The sequence below is a fragment of the Theropithecus gelada genome, chromosome 1, assembly GCF_003255815.1.
Source record: "Theropithecus gelada isolate Dixy chromosome 1, Tgel_1.0, whole genome shotgun sequence".
NCBI classification, from domain to species: Eukaryota; Metazoa; Chordata; class Mammalia; order Primates; family Cercopithecidae; genus Theropithecus; species Theropithecus gelada.
In genome coordinates this window covers 182,129,045-182,148,140 of record NC_037668.1, presented here as the reverse complement: position 1 = coordinate 182,148,140, position 19,096 = coordinate 182,129,045, and the positions used below count along the sequence as shown (strand labels likewise).

The following is a 19,096-nucleotide window of genomic DNA, read 5'->3' as shown; positions in this document are numbered from 1 at the left end:
CATGGAGGTACGTGCTGTGTGCCCATCAGAAATACTCACACGAGCATGCAGAGATGGAAGCAAGGATGCACATGTTTTGTAGTTGTGAGAACCTGAAAATAACTTAAATACCTGCCTTGCAGTAGAAGAATACTTAATTATGGTGTGTCCATATCATGAGGAACAATGAGATAGATCTAGAGGTAATGATGAAGTATCTGTAACATACTGCTCAGTAAAAAAGCCCATGTGATTTTCTTTCTTTCTTTCTTTCTTTCTTTCTTTCTTTCTTTCTTTCTTTCTTTCTTTCTTTCTTTCTTTCTTTCTTTCTCTTTTCTTTCTTTCTTTCTTTCCTTCTTTCCCTCCCTTCCTTCCTTCCTTCCTTCCTTCCTTCCTTCCTTCTTTCTTTCTTTCTTTTTCCTTCCTTCCTTCCTTCCTTCCTTCCTTCCTTCCTTCCTTCCTTCCTTCCTTCCTTCCTTCCTTCCTTCTTTCTTTCTTTCTTTTTCTTTCTTTCTCTATCTATCTATCTGGTTTTTTTTGGAGACAGGATCTCGCTCTGTTACCCAGGCTGGAGTGATCACAGTGGTGTGATCACAGCTCACTGCAGCCTCTATTTCTTGGGCACAATCAGTCCTCCCACCTCAGCCTCCTCAGTAGCTGGGACTACAGACGTGCACCACTACACCTGGCTAATTTTCTGTATTTTTTGTAGAGATGGGGTTTCGCCACGTTGCCCAGGCTGGTGTTAGACTCCTGGGCTCAAGCAATCCTCCTGTCTCAGCCTCCCAAAGTACTGGGATTACAGGTGTGAGCCACCACACCCAGCACATATTACGTATATTTAAATGTGTATACATATCCACAGAAAAGCCTAGAAGGATATATTCCAACAGTTAACAAAAGGTCCTGGGGATGGGATTAAGATGAAGGGAGAGAGTAGGTATTTCGCTTTTTTAGTTTATATACATTTGTAAGACTTACTTTTTGGAATAAATAATGAGTTTTATCATAATAATTAAGGATCACAGGCATTTAAGAAGTAAATAATATATTAGCATCACTGACTCTTACCTGTAATTTTGTGCTTCTGTCTGGGTGTTCTTTTCAGTGAAACACTGTCTTCTTGTTAGGCTGCTGCTGTTTTTGACTTGAGTATATGATGTGAATTGTCACCTCTCCATATCTGTTTTTCCATCAGTGTCGTCGTAAGAGTATCTTTTCACTGAAATATTAAGAAACATTAAGCTAGTGGTATTAATTAGATTAATTCATCCCTCTTTTTAAAGGTACAAAACTCTTTTTCTGTAAAAGTCAAGCTGATGTATGCAAATATCAGGTTTTCAATTAATTTCTTCTGGCTTTCTGGAAGGAAGTGAAATTATTGTTCATAATTTCATTTAATCTGGACTAAATATTTGGAGTATTGAATTATTGCTATGACTTTCATTTGATGGTTTTACGTATCTACTTTAGATGCAGATAATTGAATATTATAGTTCCAATTGCTTTAACATTCCACATTAGTGAAACAATGATGTACACCATAGTGAAAACAGTAACGCATTTATTTTCCTTCTGTTTGTACTTCAATTCCAAAAGTTAAGCATTAAATTGGCTTTAGTCATACTTATGCTTTGATGATAGTCCAGCTTCTTGGTGTGAAATCAAGATGTGAAGAAAGTTAGACACACCTGTGAAAGCCCAGCTTTCAGTTTCACACATGTGGGTAATAACTTAGTCCAGTTACAGTTTAACTAAAAAAAAACAATTTGTTTGAAGTATAATTAGATGATAATTTTAAAATGTGCTAAAAAATTCTTTTTGGCTGAAAAATTTTGATAAAGTGTATAGTTAAGATGAGGTGTTGTGTCTCTGTCAATAAAATATGCATGGATTAATTTATAGTCCCTGTCATCTTCTCCAGCCTTCAGCAGTGAATATGCCTGGACTGTATGGGGTGACTGCTTGCTAGGCAGGCAGAGTATTCTGTTCTTCTCCTTGTCTGTGGCATATGATTGAGTCAGGAGTGTTGGTAAAGTCCTCTTTGAAGATGAAGCGTAGAATAATGGCACTCAAAACATTTTATTCTTTTTATCCTTCAGCTATTTGTCTCTTGCCTTCAGTGAGTGGCTGCCGCTAACCTAAAGACAACATGCTGTGTTATTACTAACATACTGGAGGGAGCTGTGCACACACAAATGACCCGGTCTCTTTTTGTGCCCTGGAAGCTTGTCTTCCCCAAGGTGGACTCTGTGTGATCCACGGAGCCATCAGAAGAAATCACCTTTGCTTATCAAGTTTTTCTCCTTTGTCTTTTAAAGATGTAACTTGGCTACCTACTATTTCTCCTACTTGAAATATATTCTCCTCATTGTAATTTGAGAAACAAAAGGATAATTTTATGCGGACATTTTCAGTGTTCATGCTGAAGCCCTCGTGATCCTTGTCAACTTGAATTTATGCATTTTTCTTTCCAACCTGAGGCACTTCGTTTAATCAGATGGATTTCTGGCCTACCAGCAGTCAGTTATTTCCTAACATATTAGGTGGCAGATTTTGTGGGATTTAATTTGAGCATAATCTTATTGTGTACAGATTGCTTTGAAGTTTCTTCAGGACTCACTAAACCTTCTACACATCAATTTTTCTGCCCTGTATGGGTTTTTCCAAAGTTTAGCCTCCTTAAAACAAACAAACAACAACAAAAATACCTTATCAGCTTCACTGCAGCACTCCACTTAAAACAATAAAGTTTAGTTTGTTTTCAAGTGCTTTAAATCCATTGATGTTTCTAGGAACTTTTGGATGAATGATCTGTTGACCACCTACCCAAGTTTCCCGGGGTGTCCCTGGGATCTGCCCTGGTGTCCAGGGATTGTTTTGCCTCCGCACAGCCAGTTGGGTGCAGTGACTCTCCATTTCTCTTTCTCAGTGCGATCGCTTCAATACTGAGGGCCTGGCTTGACCAGTGTGCAGAAGACTTCCGAGAGCCCCCTCACTTCCCTTGCTTGCAGAAACTGCTGGATTATCTCACAAGGATGATGCCAGGCTCTGACCCAGAAAGAAGAGCACAAAATCTTCTTGAGCAGTTTCAGAAGCAAGAAGTGGAAACTGACAGTGAGTACTTGTGTGTTCACAGTACAAGGCTAGATTCTGATTCTCCAGCCTCCACGCTGGAGAAAGTTTCTCCCTGTGCTCGCTAATAGGAAACTTTAGTACCCTCAAAACAACATGCTGCTGGAGGATTGGCTTGGGTATAAAATTCTCAAGGTTACTGAAGGACTAATTATAGAGCCTAGAATTTTAGACAGAGAAGGGGATTTTCAAGACTACCTAGTCTGGCTCCCTCATTTTATGGATGAGGAAACTGTGGAAACTCCAGCTCAGAAAAATTAAGTAATTTCCTGGTTTCTTCTGTTACCAAGAAGAAGGTCTCCTTCATGAACTTTAATCTTCCCTTATCAACATGTACCATGCTGAACCTGAATTTGCATTTTATTACCTGCTTAATGGCTCCTTCTATCCTTCCATCCCAACCACCCCCATCTAGCAGTCAAAGAATGAAGTCCAGTTCTGATCCTGCCCTCCCAAAAGCTTGGAAAAGGTGTTTGTCCTTCAGTATGGAAAAGCATCACTGTAATGGGTCCCCTGCCAGTGCAGATTATCGTCATTTAGCATCTCTAAAGGCCTCATCAAAGGAAGTTTCTGTGGCTGTTTTTCCCTGAGGAATTGACCTCCTATTTTCAAGGACAAAGGAAAGGCAACCACTGCAGGCCATGAGGTGCTTGGAACTATTAGGCTTTGAAGAAAGTCAGAAAGAGGCTGGGACAGGCTTCCAGTGTGACGTTGTATCCCTTCACTGGGGTGCTGGGTGATAGTTGCCATGGTGGCTGACCCACTTGGAGCTTCTGACAGGCATTTCCCTGAAGGGATGGCTGACTTCATCAGTGAGGGAAAGGAAATGTTCCTCAGAACCAATAAGGAAAAGCTGCATCAGCTCCAAAGAAAATAGACCTAAATTCCAAACAATACCTGCTGAATTTCTTGTGGATGGGGGACCCAGAGAGAGGGAAATGCAGTTGCATCATTGGAAGCTGACTGCCAAATACTCTATATCTCAGATGACTTCATCTGCCAGGAATGTTTGAATACCAGGGGCACTCCTCCAGCTGCAGACCTCAGCTCCCTTCAGGGCCTCCATGCCTGGCTTTGTGCTGGAGTGGAAAACGCTGTGTTGGAGCCCAGCTCTCCCCACTGGGGCTGCCCCTGGCTCCGAGCCTAATTGGGGGAACCGGTGGGACCAGTCATTCATTGTTTCCAACACAGGGACTGCAAGGCAGAGCTCATTTGGCAGGCTGAGGCAGGGGAGAGGGAGATTGCCTCAGTTCCCATGTGCTTCTTTTACCCAATTTTACTCCTGCAGAAGCAGCAAGCTCTCCTATATGTTTTTAAAAAGTAAAATTATGCTTCATGTTTTTACTTACCTCTGGAGGAGAATCAAAAGCAGAAAACAGTGAAGGCATGGACTATACCCCAGAGAGAAAGGATCATGTAATCTTCATGCACAGCAACATTATAGACACACATTGAGCTGCTGTGTTTGCTGAATGAATGGATGAATGAATGAATGGAAAGATCAAGCCTTAGCACATACCGTCCTCCTTGATTGAAGTGGGTTAGGCTCTGCATTGCAGGGCAACTGGGATATATGTATGTATTTGTTGACAGGGTAGGGGAGAGGCCCTTTCTGAACCTTTATTTGGGATCCCAAGTTTCTAATTACTCCACTAAATGAAACAGTGCCAGAGTTGTATGGAGGAAGAATTATGAAATTAGATTGCTTAACATCCTCCATGTCATGGGGTTTTAGCTTCCTTTAGCTTGTACCTGTTTGTGTCGCAGACTCCGGGGATAGGCAGTGATCCCCTCCTATGTTTTCCAGTCATAATCCAACCCCATTCGCATCTGGACCTTCAAGTCCAGGATAGAGGGGCAATCCTTAAATCACATACCTGCCACCAGCGTAGGCAGATACCCACATGCTGCCCCAAAGGGGAAGTGGTGTAGGGTCCACTCTCAGAAGCTCCTTTTCCCTGGAAAATGAAGAAAAGCCATTGTGACTTAATCCAAGATGCCCAATAGTCTTTAATTCTACAAAGAAAGAAAGAAAAGGCTCAAAATATAAGCGTTCTGGGGGAGTAGTAACATGCTGATTTACATTTCTGCTAAGATATAACTGAATGTAACTAGAGTTTTCTTTCCTTGAGGACAGGTTTGACAGGAAGCAGTGCGAGGAGTGTGAAGGGGCTGAGGTTGGGAAACAACCCGAGCAGTGGGGAAAGGTTCCAGGAAAGGAAGGCTGGGGATTTAAGTCAGAAAAACTTCATCAAATTTCAGTCTTTCCAAATGGAGACTGGAGGTCCTATTCCAGGTGTGGGTTCTTCTGCTTTTTATTCGGAGTCCTGGGTATGGATTTTCTCCATGCTGTGCCCTATGTAATTTGCTAATTGATGATCTTGTCTGTGATAGGTTCAGGTGAATTTAGTTGAAGACTGTTCTGCTTCACGCATTCTTAGCTTTGGGTGGAACATTTTGAGAATTTTGAGGGCTTCGTCAGCATTTCTAACACCAAAATGGCTCATTTTATTGCCCGAGTCTGACCTGCCTTCATGACGAGTCCTTCCAGGCTTCTGGTTATAAGTCGCCCAGCAACCAAGAATTGCATGGTTAGGGTTTAGGAGTTAGTTGGATTAGTCCTGGAGCTGATCTGATCAAAGAGTTTGCAAGAGCCCTAGACGAAGGACTGTCTCTAGACTTTGCCTATCCTGGTTCTGTCCTTGGCTTAGGAGCCAGTGGTTTGTCAGAGTGAGAGCATGAGGGCTCTGGTCTTAATAGAGAATCCAAGAACAAGCAGAGATGAGAAGATCTCCATTGCTCTTAGATGTGTTGTGCTTGTGGTTGTCTCCCTGAGAGTGTTCTGGAGGATTAGCCTTCTTCTTCCTAAATAATAGAAGTCTGATGACTCTATAAGCAAGACTATATACACTGGCACCAAATTACTAATCTTTTCCATATGTGAACAGATGGGCTTCCCAACACGGTCTCCTTCAGCCTGGAAGAGGAAGAGGAACTGGAGGGTGGAGGGTCAGCAGAATTCACGTGCTTCTCAGAAGATCTCGTGGCAGAGCAGCTGACCTACATGGATGCAGTATGTCTTCTCTTTGTGATCCAGTGTACTTTCACTTAAAACATGGGAGAGTGATGGCACTGGTGCCCCAGAGAAAGCAGTGGGATAATGTGATTTTAAGTTTTTTTGAATCCCTGAGAGAGGCTGTGCCTGCAGATGCAGAGTTAAGATGTGACTTGAATCAATCATCTGAATAATTCAGGCCTGAGCTCTTCTTGCAACTCTAGGAGAAGGTGCTTTTGGAGCTCAAGACACAGAGGGAAATAAGAATTCGAATCCCTGTGAAACAAAATCTGCCTTGTTCTGTGGGTATTTTTCTCCCTTTACACTCATAAATATTTCAAGATCTGAACTGTTTATTTGGAGGACTATAAAGGGATCAAAGTATAAGTTAGGATAAAATAAATTCACAGAATCCACATGTGATTGTATCTGGCTCCTCATTTCCACGTGTGCTTTCTGTACTTTTGAAGTTCGAATATTTTTGTGAGCTGGACATATTTGAGTATGTCAGTCACATTGCATAGGTCGGCATTAGCTGATAAATACAAAAGGACTGTGAGGAGTTATCGTGGTAGCTTTAGCTCTTCTGCTTTACCACTTTTGAGAAAGCAGCATGGAACATGGTGGAGATTTTCCTTCTAGTAAACATTATCGATGAGTATATTAATTATTTACTTTTGTCTGTTGAAATGGACACCATGAGGCAAATCAAGTAGAAAAGGATTATTCAGGCATTCACAAAATTACCAATTTACAGATGATCCAGATGACATGCTTTGCCATATGAAATGTCTGTGTTGTCCTTAAAGTCAGTTCCTCTTTTGTTCCAGCAACTCTTCAAGAAAGTAGTGCCTCACCACTGCCTGGGCTGCATTTGGTCTCGAAGGGATAAGAAGGAAAACAAACATTTGGCTCCTACGATCCGTGCCACCATCTCTCAGTTTAATACCCTCACCAAATGTGTTGTCAGCACTATACTGGGGGGCAAAGAACTCAAAACTCAGCAGAGAGCCAAAATCATTGAGAAGTGGATCAACATCGCTCATGTAATTGTCTTTTATAAAATATTCTTTGTGTTTGGTAGATGCAAGAGACTACTCCATCACTTTGTTTAAATGGTTTAGCTGTTTGGTTGAAAAGGCAGTCAAAAGACCATATATGAGAGCCCACTGGGTTTTTGTTGTTGTTCCAGAGTAAGAAAAAAGTTGCCTTTCTAAACTTGGCAGCTTATTTATTTTCCTCTTTTTTAAAAAATTGGTCCCCTGCTCACTTCTTCCCAGTTATGGGTTCTCATACTGCTACCTCTCCAGAGTAAGACATTCTGTCTGCTTTCCCCTTTGTATTCACGACAGACTGAGTGTTGGTTTCAGCACCATGTTCAGTAAATATAAATGGATGGTCTGCATGTCAAAACAGACCGCTCTTCAACCCAGAGTGATTACCTATGCCCCCTCCTAGTACCTGGAGGCGTTACATCTTCTGCAGTTTTGAAGAGCTGGTACTTTCTCAGAGTCCTGAATCTCTTTTCTAAAGGACAGAGACACTTACAGAGATCTCATATTAATCTGAGGTCATATCTCATATTAATCTGAAGTTGGAGGGGAAGAGTCTATTCCTAGGTCTGACTCACCTTCTTCCGAGTGTTGGAGTCTAGTCTCTTGGATGAACTGCTTACGTACCATGGGACCTCCCCTTCACAGCATCTTATGTCATGACTGAGAAAATGGCAACAGTGTGCAGTCAGTGGGCCACCAAATATTTTGTGAACTCCTAATGTGTGTAAACCACAATATTATGTACTTAGAGGACATACTAGGATAGAGCATAATTGTTTGTTTACAGGAACCCATACTCAAACAAGGAAGTTAAGATACACTGGAATTATCTCAGCCTGAGGCAGTAGAGGAGTGGGGCCATGGGAGATAAGCGCTGTAAAAGTGGAGGAGAGAGGAATCATTTCTGATTGGGTGATCAAGGAAGGTTTCACAGATGAATTGACATTTGAAATTAACTTTGAATAACAGATAAGATTTTTGGTATTTGAAGAATAGAGGGGTATTTTTTTTTCTAGGCAGAATAAATTACATCAGCAAAATAATGATTGTGAAAAATTATGACTATGAAAATATCATAGTAATTTGTGTTCTGGGCTCTATGGGTCAACTCTCAACCAAAACACGTTTTGCTTTATATCCCCTTAAATATATTTTTCCTTCAGCCCCTATCGATAGGGCATAATGTTACATTCTCTTTTGTTGTCTTTGATTAAAGAGCAGAGACACAATTGTGCCAGATAATTTGCCTTGTTTTGAGTCTTCAGGTAGTCTGTTATTACAGACTTCTTAGTGTATGACAAAAGGCAGCAAGAAACAAAGAGTATAAGTTGCATAAACAACTTATTGTATTTCTCCTATTCTAAATCAAGCTTATTGCTCAGCAAGTAAGAGATACAAAAGAAGTTCTGAGTGAGATATAGCGTGGAAGTTCTCTGTCTTTTTAGAATGATAAGGAATTTTTTTTTTTTTTTTTTTTTTTTGCCATAAATGTCACAGCATGTCTCAAAAGCAGACTGTCTACCCCAATTCATTCAACTACTTTGGCTATAGTGACAATATAACATCTGTGTATATGACATAGTGGGGCTCAAGGGATGACTTTTGGTCCAAATTGAATATAAATTGTGCATTATGTGGTAATAAGAAATGCAAGTTGAATCATTTGAAGTATATTTCAAATCCCATGTCATGTGCTAATAATAAAGCCAAGGGCTTTTACTTTTTTTGGTGATATCACTTCCTAATATTGAGTATGTTGTATCTTTTGCAATTGTGTGGGGAAATGTAATAAAATAATGAGACTCACCAGTGGTTTGCTACCAAGATTTATTTTACTTTTCCTGCATTCACCGTAGTCAATTTCTATTGAAAGAATGTTTGAAAAAGAAAATTTTTCTGACTTAAAATGACTGTATTTTCTTGGACTGCCTTTAATGGTATGTTTTTACTTTTGCATCACATGTCCTGGAAGATGCCTCTTTTTCTAGAAATGGGGCCAGATGCCTTTTGTACTCCTTTAAACCCTCAGTTTAAACCTTTTTTTGAGTAATGTGTTCCATATGTTTATTTCAATTTGCATGATATATCTGTGCCTGAGTTCCTTTTTTTATTGCAAGTTTCCTGATTTTTAGAATATAACTTTTGTGAACCTTTGTTGAACCATGCTCCCATAGGCTTAGTTTCCAGATTGCAATTCAGAACATTTCTCTTGTTCTCTGTCTCTTCCCCTCCTTCCCTCCCTCCCTTCTTCCCTCCCTTCCTCCTTCCCTTCCTTCCCATCTTTCCCTTCCCTTCCCTTCCTTCCTCTCTTTCTTTGTTTCTCTCTTTCTCTCTCTCCTTCTCTCTCTTTTTCTCTTTATATCTTTCCAAATAAGGGGAGGACATTGAGGCATTTAAAAAGGGTGGACATGACTTTTATTAAGTACTTTGGCATTTACTCTAAAGAAAACGTTTGAGGGTTTGTTTGGCATAGTTTTCAGTGTCCAGATTTTGACAATGCTAACTTAGAGTGCTGTTTTTCCTTCATATTCAGGATTAACATTTCTTTGTGGAATGATTCTCGAAGTGATTTACATTTGTACCCAGTCACTCTGGGACCTCTTACCTGAGATACTGTACACAAAGCCAAATACGTGCTCACATGGTGTACTTACTTGTAAACACTGGGCCTATTACACTGTCACGTGCCTGTATATGAAGCATCTCCTTTGACATAAGGCCTGGTCCACCCTCCTCACATTGCTACCTTCCCCATGCCAGCCAAGAATGGGACTTTCTCTCTGTCTGTTTTGCTGTCCCTACTATTCAGTCACAGGACTTTGACTCCAAGGTCACTAACTGCTGATGCTATAGGATCCTTATGGTAGCTTAAGTTTAAATAGGGAGCCTCTCTCTTTACCCAGAAAATGGCATCCAGAATGTTTCCTGTTCTCTTTCTGTTTTGTTTTAAAACATTGCCAAAATGAATTTTATTTTAAAAGGCCAAGTTATTTTGGAAGCATTGAAGTACCAAGGTGTTTTTGAATGTTTATGGTTGCAGAACAAGCCAATTTGAAACCAAATGAATGTGTATAAAAATATCCCCCTTGGCTAAGAGCATAAAAGCCAAAGTTCAACTTGTGGTGAATTTTTATTGCCAAATTATATACACCTCTGTGGACAAGGGTTGGTCATGAGCTGTTCAATACCATCTGACCTCAGAGTGGCTGCTGCCCACCTCATTTTGTGGATCTAAAGATCTAAAAGTGCATATTTTTAGGACGTCTGTGTGCTTTCAGCAGAAGAAAGTTGCTCTTTCTAGCATAGCTCTGTAGACTTACCTCCATTAGTGTTTTTACTAGGAAAGCTGGAAACTATAAAACTGTAACAACAACACAAAAAAATATATTGACGGGAGAAAAACAAGCATACTGTGCCAAAATCTATAAAAGTGTTTCGATGACTGGGGTGGGAGGAAGGAGCCACTTTTTGATGTTCAGTATTTATACAGCTGCCTATTTAGTGGTAAGAACTCATAGCAGCTGTGATACCTCTAAAACAGGAAACCACCAAGTCACTGTAATATTGATAGTTAAATGTCTTTTATGTTTTAATCACTCCCCATGCAGGAATGTAGACTCCTGAAGAATTTTTCCTCCTTGAGGGCCATCGTTTCGGCACTGCAGTCTAATTCCATCTATCGGTTAAAAAAGACTTGGGCTGCTGTCCCAAGGTAAGTTCCCAAGTGTCTGCTCTACTTTTGTTTGGCCAGAATAATTAGTTGTTGCGATGGGTCCTCACCTTCAAAGCTCATATCGCATAACTAGATAAACATATTTGAAATCCTCTGTGTGTTTCAGGCAGGGTGCGTCTTACACATAATCATTAATGACTTTTGAGGCAGGGCTCGTGCAGAAATCAAACTCATTCTAAGTATACCAAAGCCAAGGTTATTGGCTTTGGGGATGATCTGAAGGATGTGCTTATTATCTGGATTTTGAGGGATAAAGTCATGGAGTGATGAAGTTACAGCAATTTGCCATTACTTCTGGTTATTTTTCAGACTCACTGCAAAGCCCTAAGCTATTTTAGGACTCAAGGGGTAATGTGTGCAGATAGGACATTAGTTCTTGATGTTCAGTAGGAAACTATTTAGTTGTCCTTTTAGTTTCAGCATTTTAAAAGCTATCTTATTGGCATTAAAAACCTTTAAATGTTCTTTTCTAAGTACCTGAAATTATTAACTGGCCACATCCTATGCTGTTTTTCTTCAATATTTCTTGGTGCAACCTTTGGAATAATTAACAACTCAATTTCCTGATTTTTGCACTACTGCCATCTCTTCCATTTCTGGAACTTCACTGTAGATCAAAGAACTTTGTGCAAAGGAAGGAAAGGTGAGGGAGGGGGAAGTTCTGATTCTCTGTCACTACAGATTTAGAGGCTGGGGATTGTGTTGTAAGTACAACTAGGCCAGCTACATTAAACAAGTCTGCCTAGGTTTGAACTAGTCAGGAATTTGGGCTACATCAGGGAAGAATGTATAAATTCTGTATGGTCTATACCACATATGGTATAGTCAGTTTCAGTTAGGAGGAGCGGGAGACCAGCTGGCTTCCCAGCCAGGCTGCCTTAGTGGGGCAGAATGGAAGGTCTAGGTCCTCAGTTTCATAAGTTTACTCAGAGTTGATCAAGCCCTGAGGGACTGACACTGTTTGAATTTGCAAGAGCCCCAAGCTGATAAACCAGAGCTTCATAAAGTTATGCTGAAAAATGAGTGCCACAATCCTCAAGCTTGCTGATAAGCTCATATTCTCATTCAGGAGATAGTCCACTTGGTGTAAGCCAAATTATTTATTAGGTGATTCTTTGATGGGTAAAAAGAAAAAAAATAAAGTGGATGTTTATAATGCCTTATGTTACAGAGCTGTAGAAGCCACAGCTACTTGCACTCCAAAGCCCATGCTTTGTTTCTGACGCCAATATCTATCAGTAGAAGAAATGGCAGGCTTTTCAAAGACCAATGCAATTTTCATGATTATTACTCTTTTCTTGGGTTCTTTCTTCTCTGTTTTGAATAATCAAGGTGATTGTGTGTATTAAAGAGAGATTAGTTGGTTGATTTTCCTCTGCACACATTTCTCCTTAAGAACAATGGGGTCATATAAAATCATTACTTGATAGACACTGGTGAAATACGATGGGAAAATCAGAAGCATGCAGTGTCCCTGCCCTCCACACCTCTACTTCACCTCCTCTTTCCCTTATCACCACTCCCCACTCAACTGTAGTATCAAAAACAAAGGGACAGTCAAGTGTTAAAATGCAGCCTTACTCGACTGATTGCAGCCTTGTCTGATTGCCACGAAAGGTAATTCTTTGGTTGTTGAAAAAAGAACACTAAGGAAAGTCAAGTAACCAGCCTAAGATTTCTTCCACAGCAAGTCTGAGACTAAAACATGAGCAAAAAAATTAATGGACTTGTATCTTAGTCTCCTTGGTTGCCATATGAAAAGATTTATTCTAGCTGGATTTTAAAACTATTTTCTAAAGACAAATGAAAAACCCTCTAAGCTGCATTCTGTATAACATATGTTTCGGGTTTGTTTCTTAGTTGGTTTGCGTGTGTTTTAGCGAGGACACTACAGAAGTGTCACAGTTCCTTAGAGAACACACTTCTATATCAGCTTCACATGTTCTCTATTGCAAAATTCAAGGAACAGTGTTAAGATAACTTATTTGGACATGGTGCATCTATACAATGGAATATTTTGCAGGCATAGAAGGAGTGTAGTACTGATACATGGTATAACATGAAGGAATCTTGAAAACATGCTAAATTAAAGAAGCCAGCCACAACAGCTACACATCATATACTTAGACTTGTATATGAAATGTCCAGAATCAGCAAATCTGTGGACACAGAATGTAGATCAGTGGTTACCTAGGGCTGGGGCTGGGAGGATGGTAGGGTCACAGGGTGATAGCTAAAGGATAGAAGATTTCTTCTTGAGGTGATAAAATATTCTAAAATTGATTATGGGGATGACTATTCAACTCTGTGAATATAGTAAAAAGTATTGGACTGTGTACTTCAATGGTATGTGGATTATATCTCAATAAAGCTGTTATTAAAAAAAAAAAAGAAAAGAAAAAAAGATATCTTATTTGGTTATCACTTTCCCTATAATCCTTCACATTTGTTGCTTTAAGTAGACAGAGAGGATACCTATTCATTTAGGGCCACATATAGTTAATTTTGAAATGATTTTCTCCAAATATGAGTAGCTTAATGATTTTCTTTATTATTTAGAGTAATATTACACTCACTATAAAACAAACAGGCTCTTAATAATATGTTTTTTTCATAATAATGAAAATGTTGCATAAATAGTGATATTGCCCCTGTTAATTCTTTGTCTTCAGAATCATGCACCCATTAACCCTGGAGGGTGTGTAGAGAAAACCACAAGGGTCACAGAGATGTAGTATCCTGGAAAGGGAGAGGGCAGAGCAGATGCTTTGCATATGTGGTTTCACTCACTTTCCCAGCAGTCCCATAAAAGTGCTGTCATATTTCCCTTGTAGAGATGAGACAATTGAAGCTCAGGAAAGTTAAGCAGCTTGTCCAGGATCATTCAGAAAGTGAGTGGAGAGTTGCAACTGGAACTCACCACCTCTGGTTGCAGAGCTCATCCTGGTTCCACCATTCTCCTCTGACTCTGGGAGTAGGAATAGTGGCCTGTGAGCCAGCAAATTTGGCTTCCATACCTGCAACTCTCGGCAGTTATTCATGGAAATTTGGGAAAATTCCTGGTTCTGGCATCTTCATCTCTGAAGTTAGGGGCCTGGCCAAGATGACCTCTCAGATCTGTGGGCTCTGTGTGTGTTGCTAACAGTCTTTTTTTTTTTTTTTTAAAACTCACTGACAAGAACATGTCCTAATTGAACAACTTGATGCCCCAATTGAATAACGCTTTTTTATGATTATAATATGCATTGCTAGGGAAATATACCTCTCTTCACATGGGTGGCCAAGTCCACCTTAAAAGAAATAAAAAGTCACCCCGCATAAAAAAATTCATGGGCCTCATCTGTGCTTGCAGTACCCACCAACCCTGAGAGGAGTACAATCCCTCCTTAGACGTGCGTCCTGAAGACAGCTGGGCTGAAGGTGTCGGGTTATTCCTAACTCTTCATTGTTAATATTTTCTTAATCCCTTTTCATAGAGACCGAATGCTGATGTTTGAAGAACTTTCAGATATCTTCTCAGACCATAATAACCATTTGACCAGCCGAGAACTACTGATGAAGGTGAGGCTCTTAGTGAGGGTGCTGGGTAGTGCTTAATAGCTCTGGAATCCATTCAAGGAAGAGTAGCGTGAGGGCTCCTTAAGTTCCTTCAACCCCAAAGAAAGCCTAAAGTAACTAGAAGGCAAAAATTTTTTTTAATGCAGAATCTAAGAAACTTGGGGCTGAGAAAATTCTAAGTCCAGTTGAGCTCTCTCTTTCTACCTCCCTTAGCTTGCCTGTTATGCAAGCAGATTGTGAAACTTGAGTTCATATGCGTATGTACCTCCTTAACAAGCTACTCTGCAAATACCAAGTGCTGGCAGTTTGATGGGTGAGAGGCCCTGGAATATTCCTTCTCAGCAAAACATCTCCTAGAATGACAGAGGCCAAGCCTGCCTGCAATTCCACATCCTTTATTTGGACTAAATTGCACAATCTGTCAGTCAGCAGTATTTATTGAACACCAAATAAGTGCTGACTTCTGAATGACACACTAGGTAAAGATATAGCTTAGTTCATTTTATCTCTCCAGACATTTGTTAAATGCCTAATATTTGTAAAGCTTTGAACCTGCCTCTAGAAATATGAAGATGAGTAACACAAACACTGTTTCCTGGAGTTTACCTTCTAATTGGGGTATACAGACACTAAACAACAAGAATAAATAGTCAAAGACAACTAACAGGTTGTGAACAACTGTCAGAGGGAAACTAGCATAGACCAAATATTATCCTCATAGTCTTTCTATAAAGTAGATTTTATCATCATCATTTTGTAGATAGCCAAGACTCAGACAGGGTAGTAACCTGCCCTAGGGCATACAACCAATAGGTGGTAGAGCTAAACTATGAATGTATCTGGTGAGACTCTAAAACCTGTGCTTTTATCACCAAGGCAAAGCTATTTCTTCTGACCTTTTTAGAGTAGGGTGCAGGATGGATCAGGTCCAGCTTCATAGAGAAGGTAAATTAGTAGTTCAATAAATATTGGTGGAGCACCCACTAGGTGTTGGAGATGTAACCATATTAAAGGCAGTGTTTGATCTTAAGGGGATTACAGTCTCATGGAGGAGGTAAAACATTTATAAAATAGTGTGCTATGTCCTACCATAGGGGAAAGTCCTGAACTGGGCAATCAAAAGTTGTGATTCTTATCCTTAATCTCCTTTTCTATAAATGGGAGCCAATCAAAATATTTGGTCTGTTGACTTCATAGAATTGTTTTGAAGATTCACTGTGGTAAAATACTTGAAAGTGCTATGCAAATATAAGTTATTTTTTGTATTTGGTGAGCTATATTCATGTAAAACCAAAGTATGCATAACAAATGAAAATGAATAAAGAATAAGCTGCATATTTGAGCTTAGGGAAGATAGTTGGAGTAGGAGTGAAAATAGGTAGAGGTGGGGTTAGTAAGAAAAGGCATCCAGGTGCTAACTCTTAGGTTAGTCGATTCTGTAAGGGCATTTGTTATGGTCTTCATGACTCTTCCTGTCCTATGTCCTACTTATCCTTCATGTTTCAGTGTAGACTCCTCCTTTTCTGGAAGCCTTCCTTCATTCTCAGGTCTGATTAGGTGCCTTCCCCTATGCTCCAGGAGAAGCTGTCATTTCTCTGTCCTGGCACTTGTCACATGCTCTATTGCAATTGCCTGTCTCTCTACTGGTCTGTAGGCCTCTTGCAGGCAGGGGCTGTATGTATCTTTTCACTTTGTATCCGTAAAGTCCAACCAGTGCCTGGCATGCAGTAAGCGTTCAGAAGCTATTGTTTGGCTGCATGAATTGATGGGTCTTATCATTCACATGACTTTTTAACAATATGCCCACTGTTAGCCCTTCTTGGAGTAGGTGATATGAGCAGGGCAGTATGTGCTGATGTCTGACTTTAGTTTTGGACTACCTGATTAACTGCACACTAAACAATGATTGCTGAGATCGTGTTACTCCCTGCTTCACATCCCCCTGGCTTTGCATACTTTAAATGGAAACCCATCTGGCTGGAAGGAGATGGCTTAGTGGTCTCCCTGTCAGCAGTACGAAGCTAGACTAACTGGAGCCACACATTCAAATCCAAATAGCCCTGAGTCATCCTTCCAAAGTAGATAAATTGAATACTGAGCAGCTCATTGCCTGGTGGCAGCCTTCTGGCTGAAGGCTTAGAAGCAAAGCTGTATCTAGACATTAAAGATCCCATAAACCTTTCTTAAATGCAGACGTTACTCCAGTACTCTAAATTAAATTTCTTATAGATATGACTCAGATTCCAAAGAAAGGAAAAACTTCGCAGTGAATTCATATGGTCTGTGCATTATCATTAATGATAGTGAAATGCTTTGGGCAATCCATGTATATCTGTAGGTCCCTTTCCAGTCATTTTTGTTAATCATTCTTCAAGTGAAGCGTCTAATTCTGAGTGTAAATTGTCAGCACATTTTTTTTTTAATGGAATCACAAGGTACTTAAGTTCTCAAAAGAGTCACTAGGAAAAACTACTGGCCTCTGTTTCTAGTTACTCCTGGTTTTATACTGATTTATAGTTGGGTAATAGTATAATAGTTTTATTTTATTTTTTGTAGAGATGTAGTCTCACTATTTTTCTCAGGCTGGTCTCAAACTCCTGGATTCTTAGTTTTAAATGACCTAACTTCTCTTCTTCTGGGAAGATGTAATGTGCCACTTATATAATATGGCCCAGGCAACATGATAATTAGCAAAAATCTGTGGTTTTCCTTTTAATTGTTTTAAAAAACTGTTTCATCTCCTCTCAAAGACTGTCTTAAACCTGCTATGTCCTTATGATTTCTGAAACCTGGGTAATTCTAAGCAGGTGAATTATAGTCTGGAAATTTCAAAACATCTGGAAAGAAAGCAGAATGCCACCAAATCTTGGTTCTCATGACTCTTGGTGAGAATTTTTTTTGGTTGACTTTATATAAAGGACTGCTGGAAAGTCCCAGAAATTCAACCCTGATGGAGATGTATGTTCAGTGACACTCCAAAACATGCTAAACTCAAAGTTAGAGCAAGAGCCTGTTACAGCTGTGACAGTTCTGAGCTGTAATTGCTGGTAACTACTGAGCTTAAGTTAACCAACATTTATTGATATGGATCCAGAGTCTAGTAGAAAAGTTCCATCTAGACCTAGTAGAAGAGGGCCCTCTGAAGTCCAGGAACAGCATGGATGAGGGTAGCTGAACTCTGCTAAAGATGGATATAAAGAAAAGGTGAGACTTAAGCAAGCCATTTGCACTACAGAGATGGAGAGGGAAGAGAAGGGCAGAGCGGGGAGACAAAAGGAGAGAGAGAGGGAGAAGGAGATTGATGGAGGAAGAGGGAGATTTGGCATTTATCCAAACATAGGTGGTGATTAAAGTCATGAGATTGGATGGTATTTCCAAAGACATGAATACAGCAAAAAGCAAGAGGAAGACTTTGACAAGAAGAAGAATCATTAAGAAAATATGTAAACAGCAGAAGAGCCAGGGGGAGAGAATGAGTGATACACTCACAAAAACCTATGAAAACTTTCAAGAAGGTTCAAGGGATTGGTGTTGCGCGACGTTGCAGAGTAGGAGATTTGGGGCTGAGGAAGGAAAAACTGAAACTGCTGGATGTGGCAGATAAGTGGATTTTCAGTTGACACCTCATTTGGAATAATTGGGACTTGTCAGTCTTTTTAGATCTCTAGCAGGGATGGAATCTCATTCTCATGAAATCATAAAGTCATGGAATCAACCAGTCTTGTAGTTCCCCATCTCAGGTGTTTCTCTCTCCTGACTAATGAGAAGGTGGTCTTAAGTCCTCTTTTGAGATCCCTTTCACCTCTGTTACTCTGTGATTCTTAGGAACCTTTGAACTTTTCAGAAATCCTCTTTAGGAATTTTAGCCATGTCTACAATAATTTATGATACATTATTCCTCTGCCCATAACTGACATACTGAAGGGAGACCAGAAGGACCTACACACCGGAAAGAGGTGGGCCCTCGTACTCAAGTCAGACATAATTGATTTCTCACTCTAAGCAAATTCTCAAAAATGTGGGGGGACTCACAACTATCTAGCACAGGAAAGGCGCATATTAGGCTGCTTTCTTTTTTTTAGAGGTAGGGTCTCACTATGTTGCTGCGGTTGGACTTGAACTCCTGTACTCAAGCAACCCTCCTGCCTCAGCCTCCTGAGTAGCTAGGATTACAGGCGCACACCACCATGTCTGGTATAGGCTATTTTCATCCATCCCTGGGAAAAACAATGAGTGGGAGATCATTAACTAGTAGCTCTCTTATTATCATTTGTGATGGGAAGAACTTAAATAGATAATGAGTTACTGTGGGTTCCGTCCCAGTGGTGTACCTGGGACCTGAGTTAAGGCTGGTGAGAGATGGAGCATGTTGGTGCTCTGTCACTATCAGCAAGACCAAGCCACTGAAAAAAATCCTTTTGCGGTTTTATAGTAGTGGAAGGTCATGTGCTCTGGTAATACATAAATCTCAGGAAAAGTGACTAAGGAAAAACTAGTATAGAAGTTATATACTACTGAATTGTGCAATTTACCCCCATTCATGCAGTTCCTGGAAAATGAGAACTTAGCAAGACCCCACAA

The 19,096-nt window shown here is 40.1% G+C and overlaps 1 protein-coding gene across 5 annotated transcripts in view; it reads left to right on the top strand.

Moving 5' to 3' along the window:
* Positions 1-19,096, top strand: part of RGL1 (ral guanine nucleotide dissociation stimulator like 1) — a 289,935-nt gene that overhangs the window by 238,754 nt on the left and 32,085 nt on the right. For all 5 annotated transcript variants that reach the window (XM_025368454.1, XM_025368437.1, XM_025368463.1 and 2 more), the window contains 5 exons: positions 2,912-3,096; positions 6,063-6,187; positions 7,000-7,215; positions 10,833-10,936; positions 14,434-14,518. In XM_025368454.1, the coding sequence (XP_025224239.1) occupies positions 2,912-3,096; positions 6,063-6,187; positions 7,000-7,215; positions 10,833-10,936; positions 14,434-14,518 (715 nt within the window). The remainder of the gene's footprint in view (positions 1-2,911; positions 3,097-6,062; positions 6,188-6,999; positions 7,216-10,832; positions 10,937-14,433; positions 14,519-19,096) is intronic.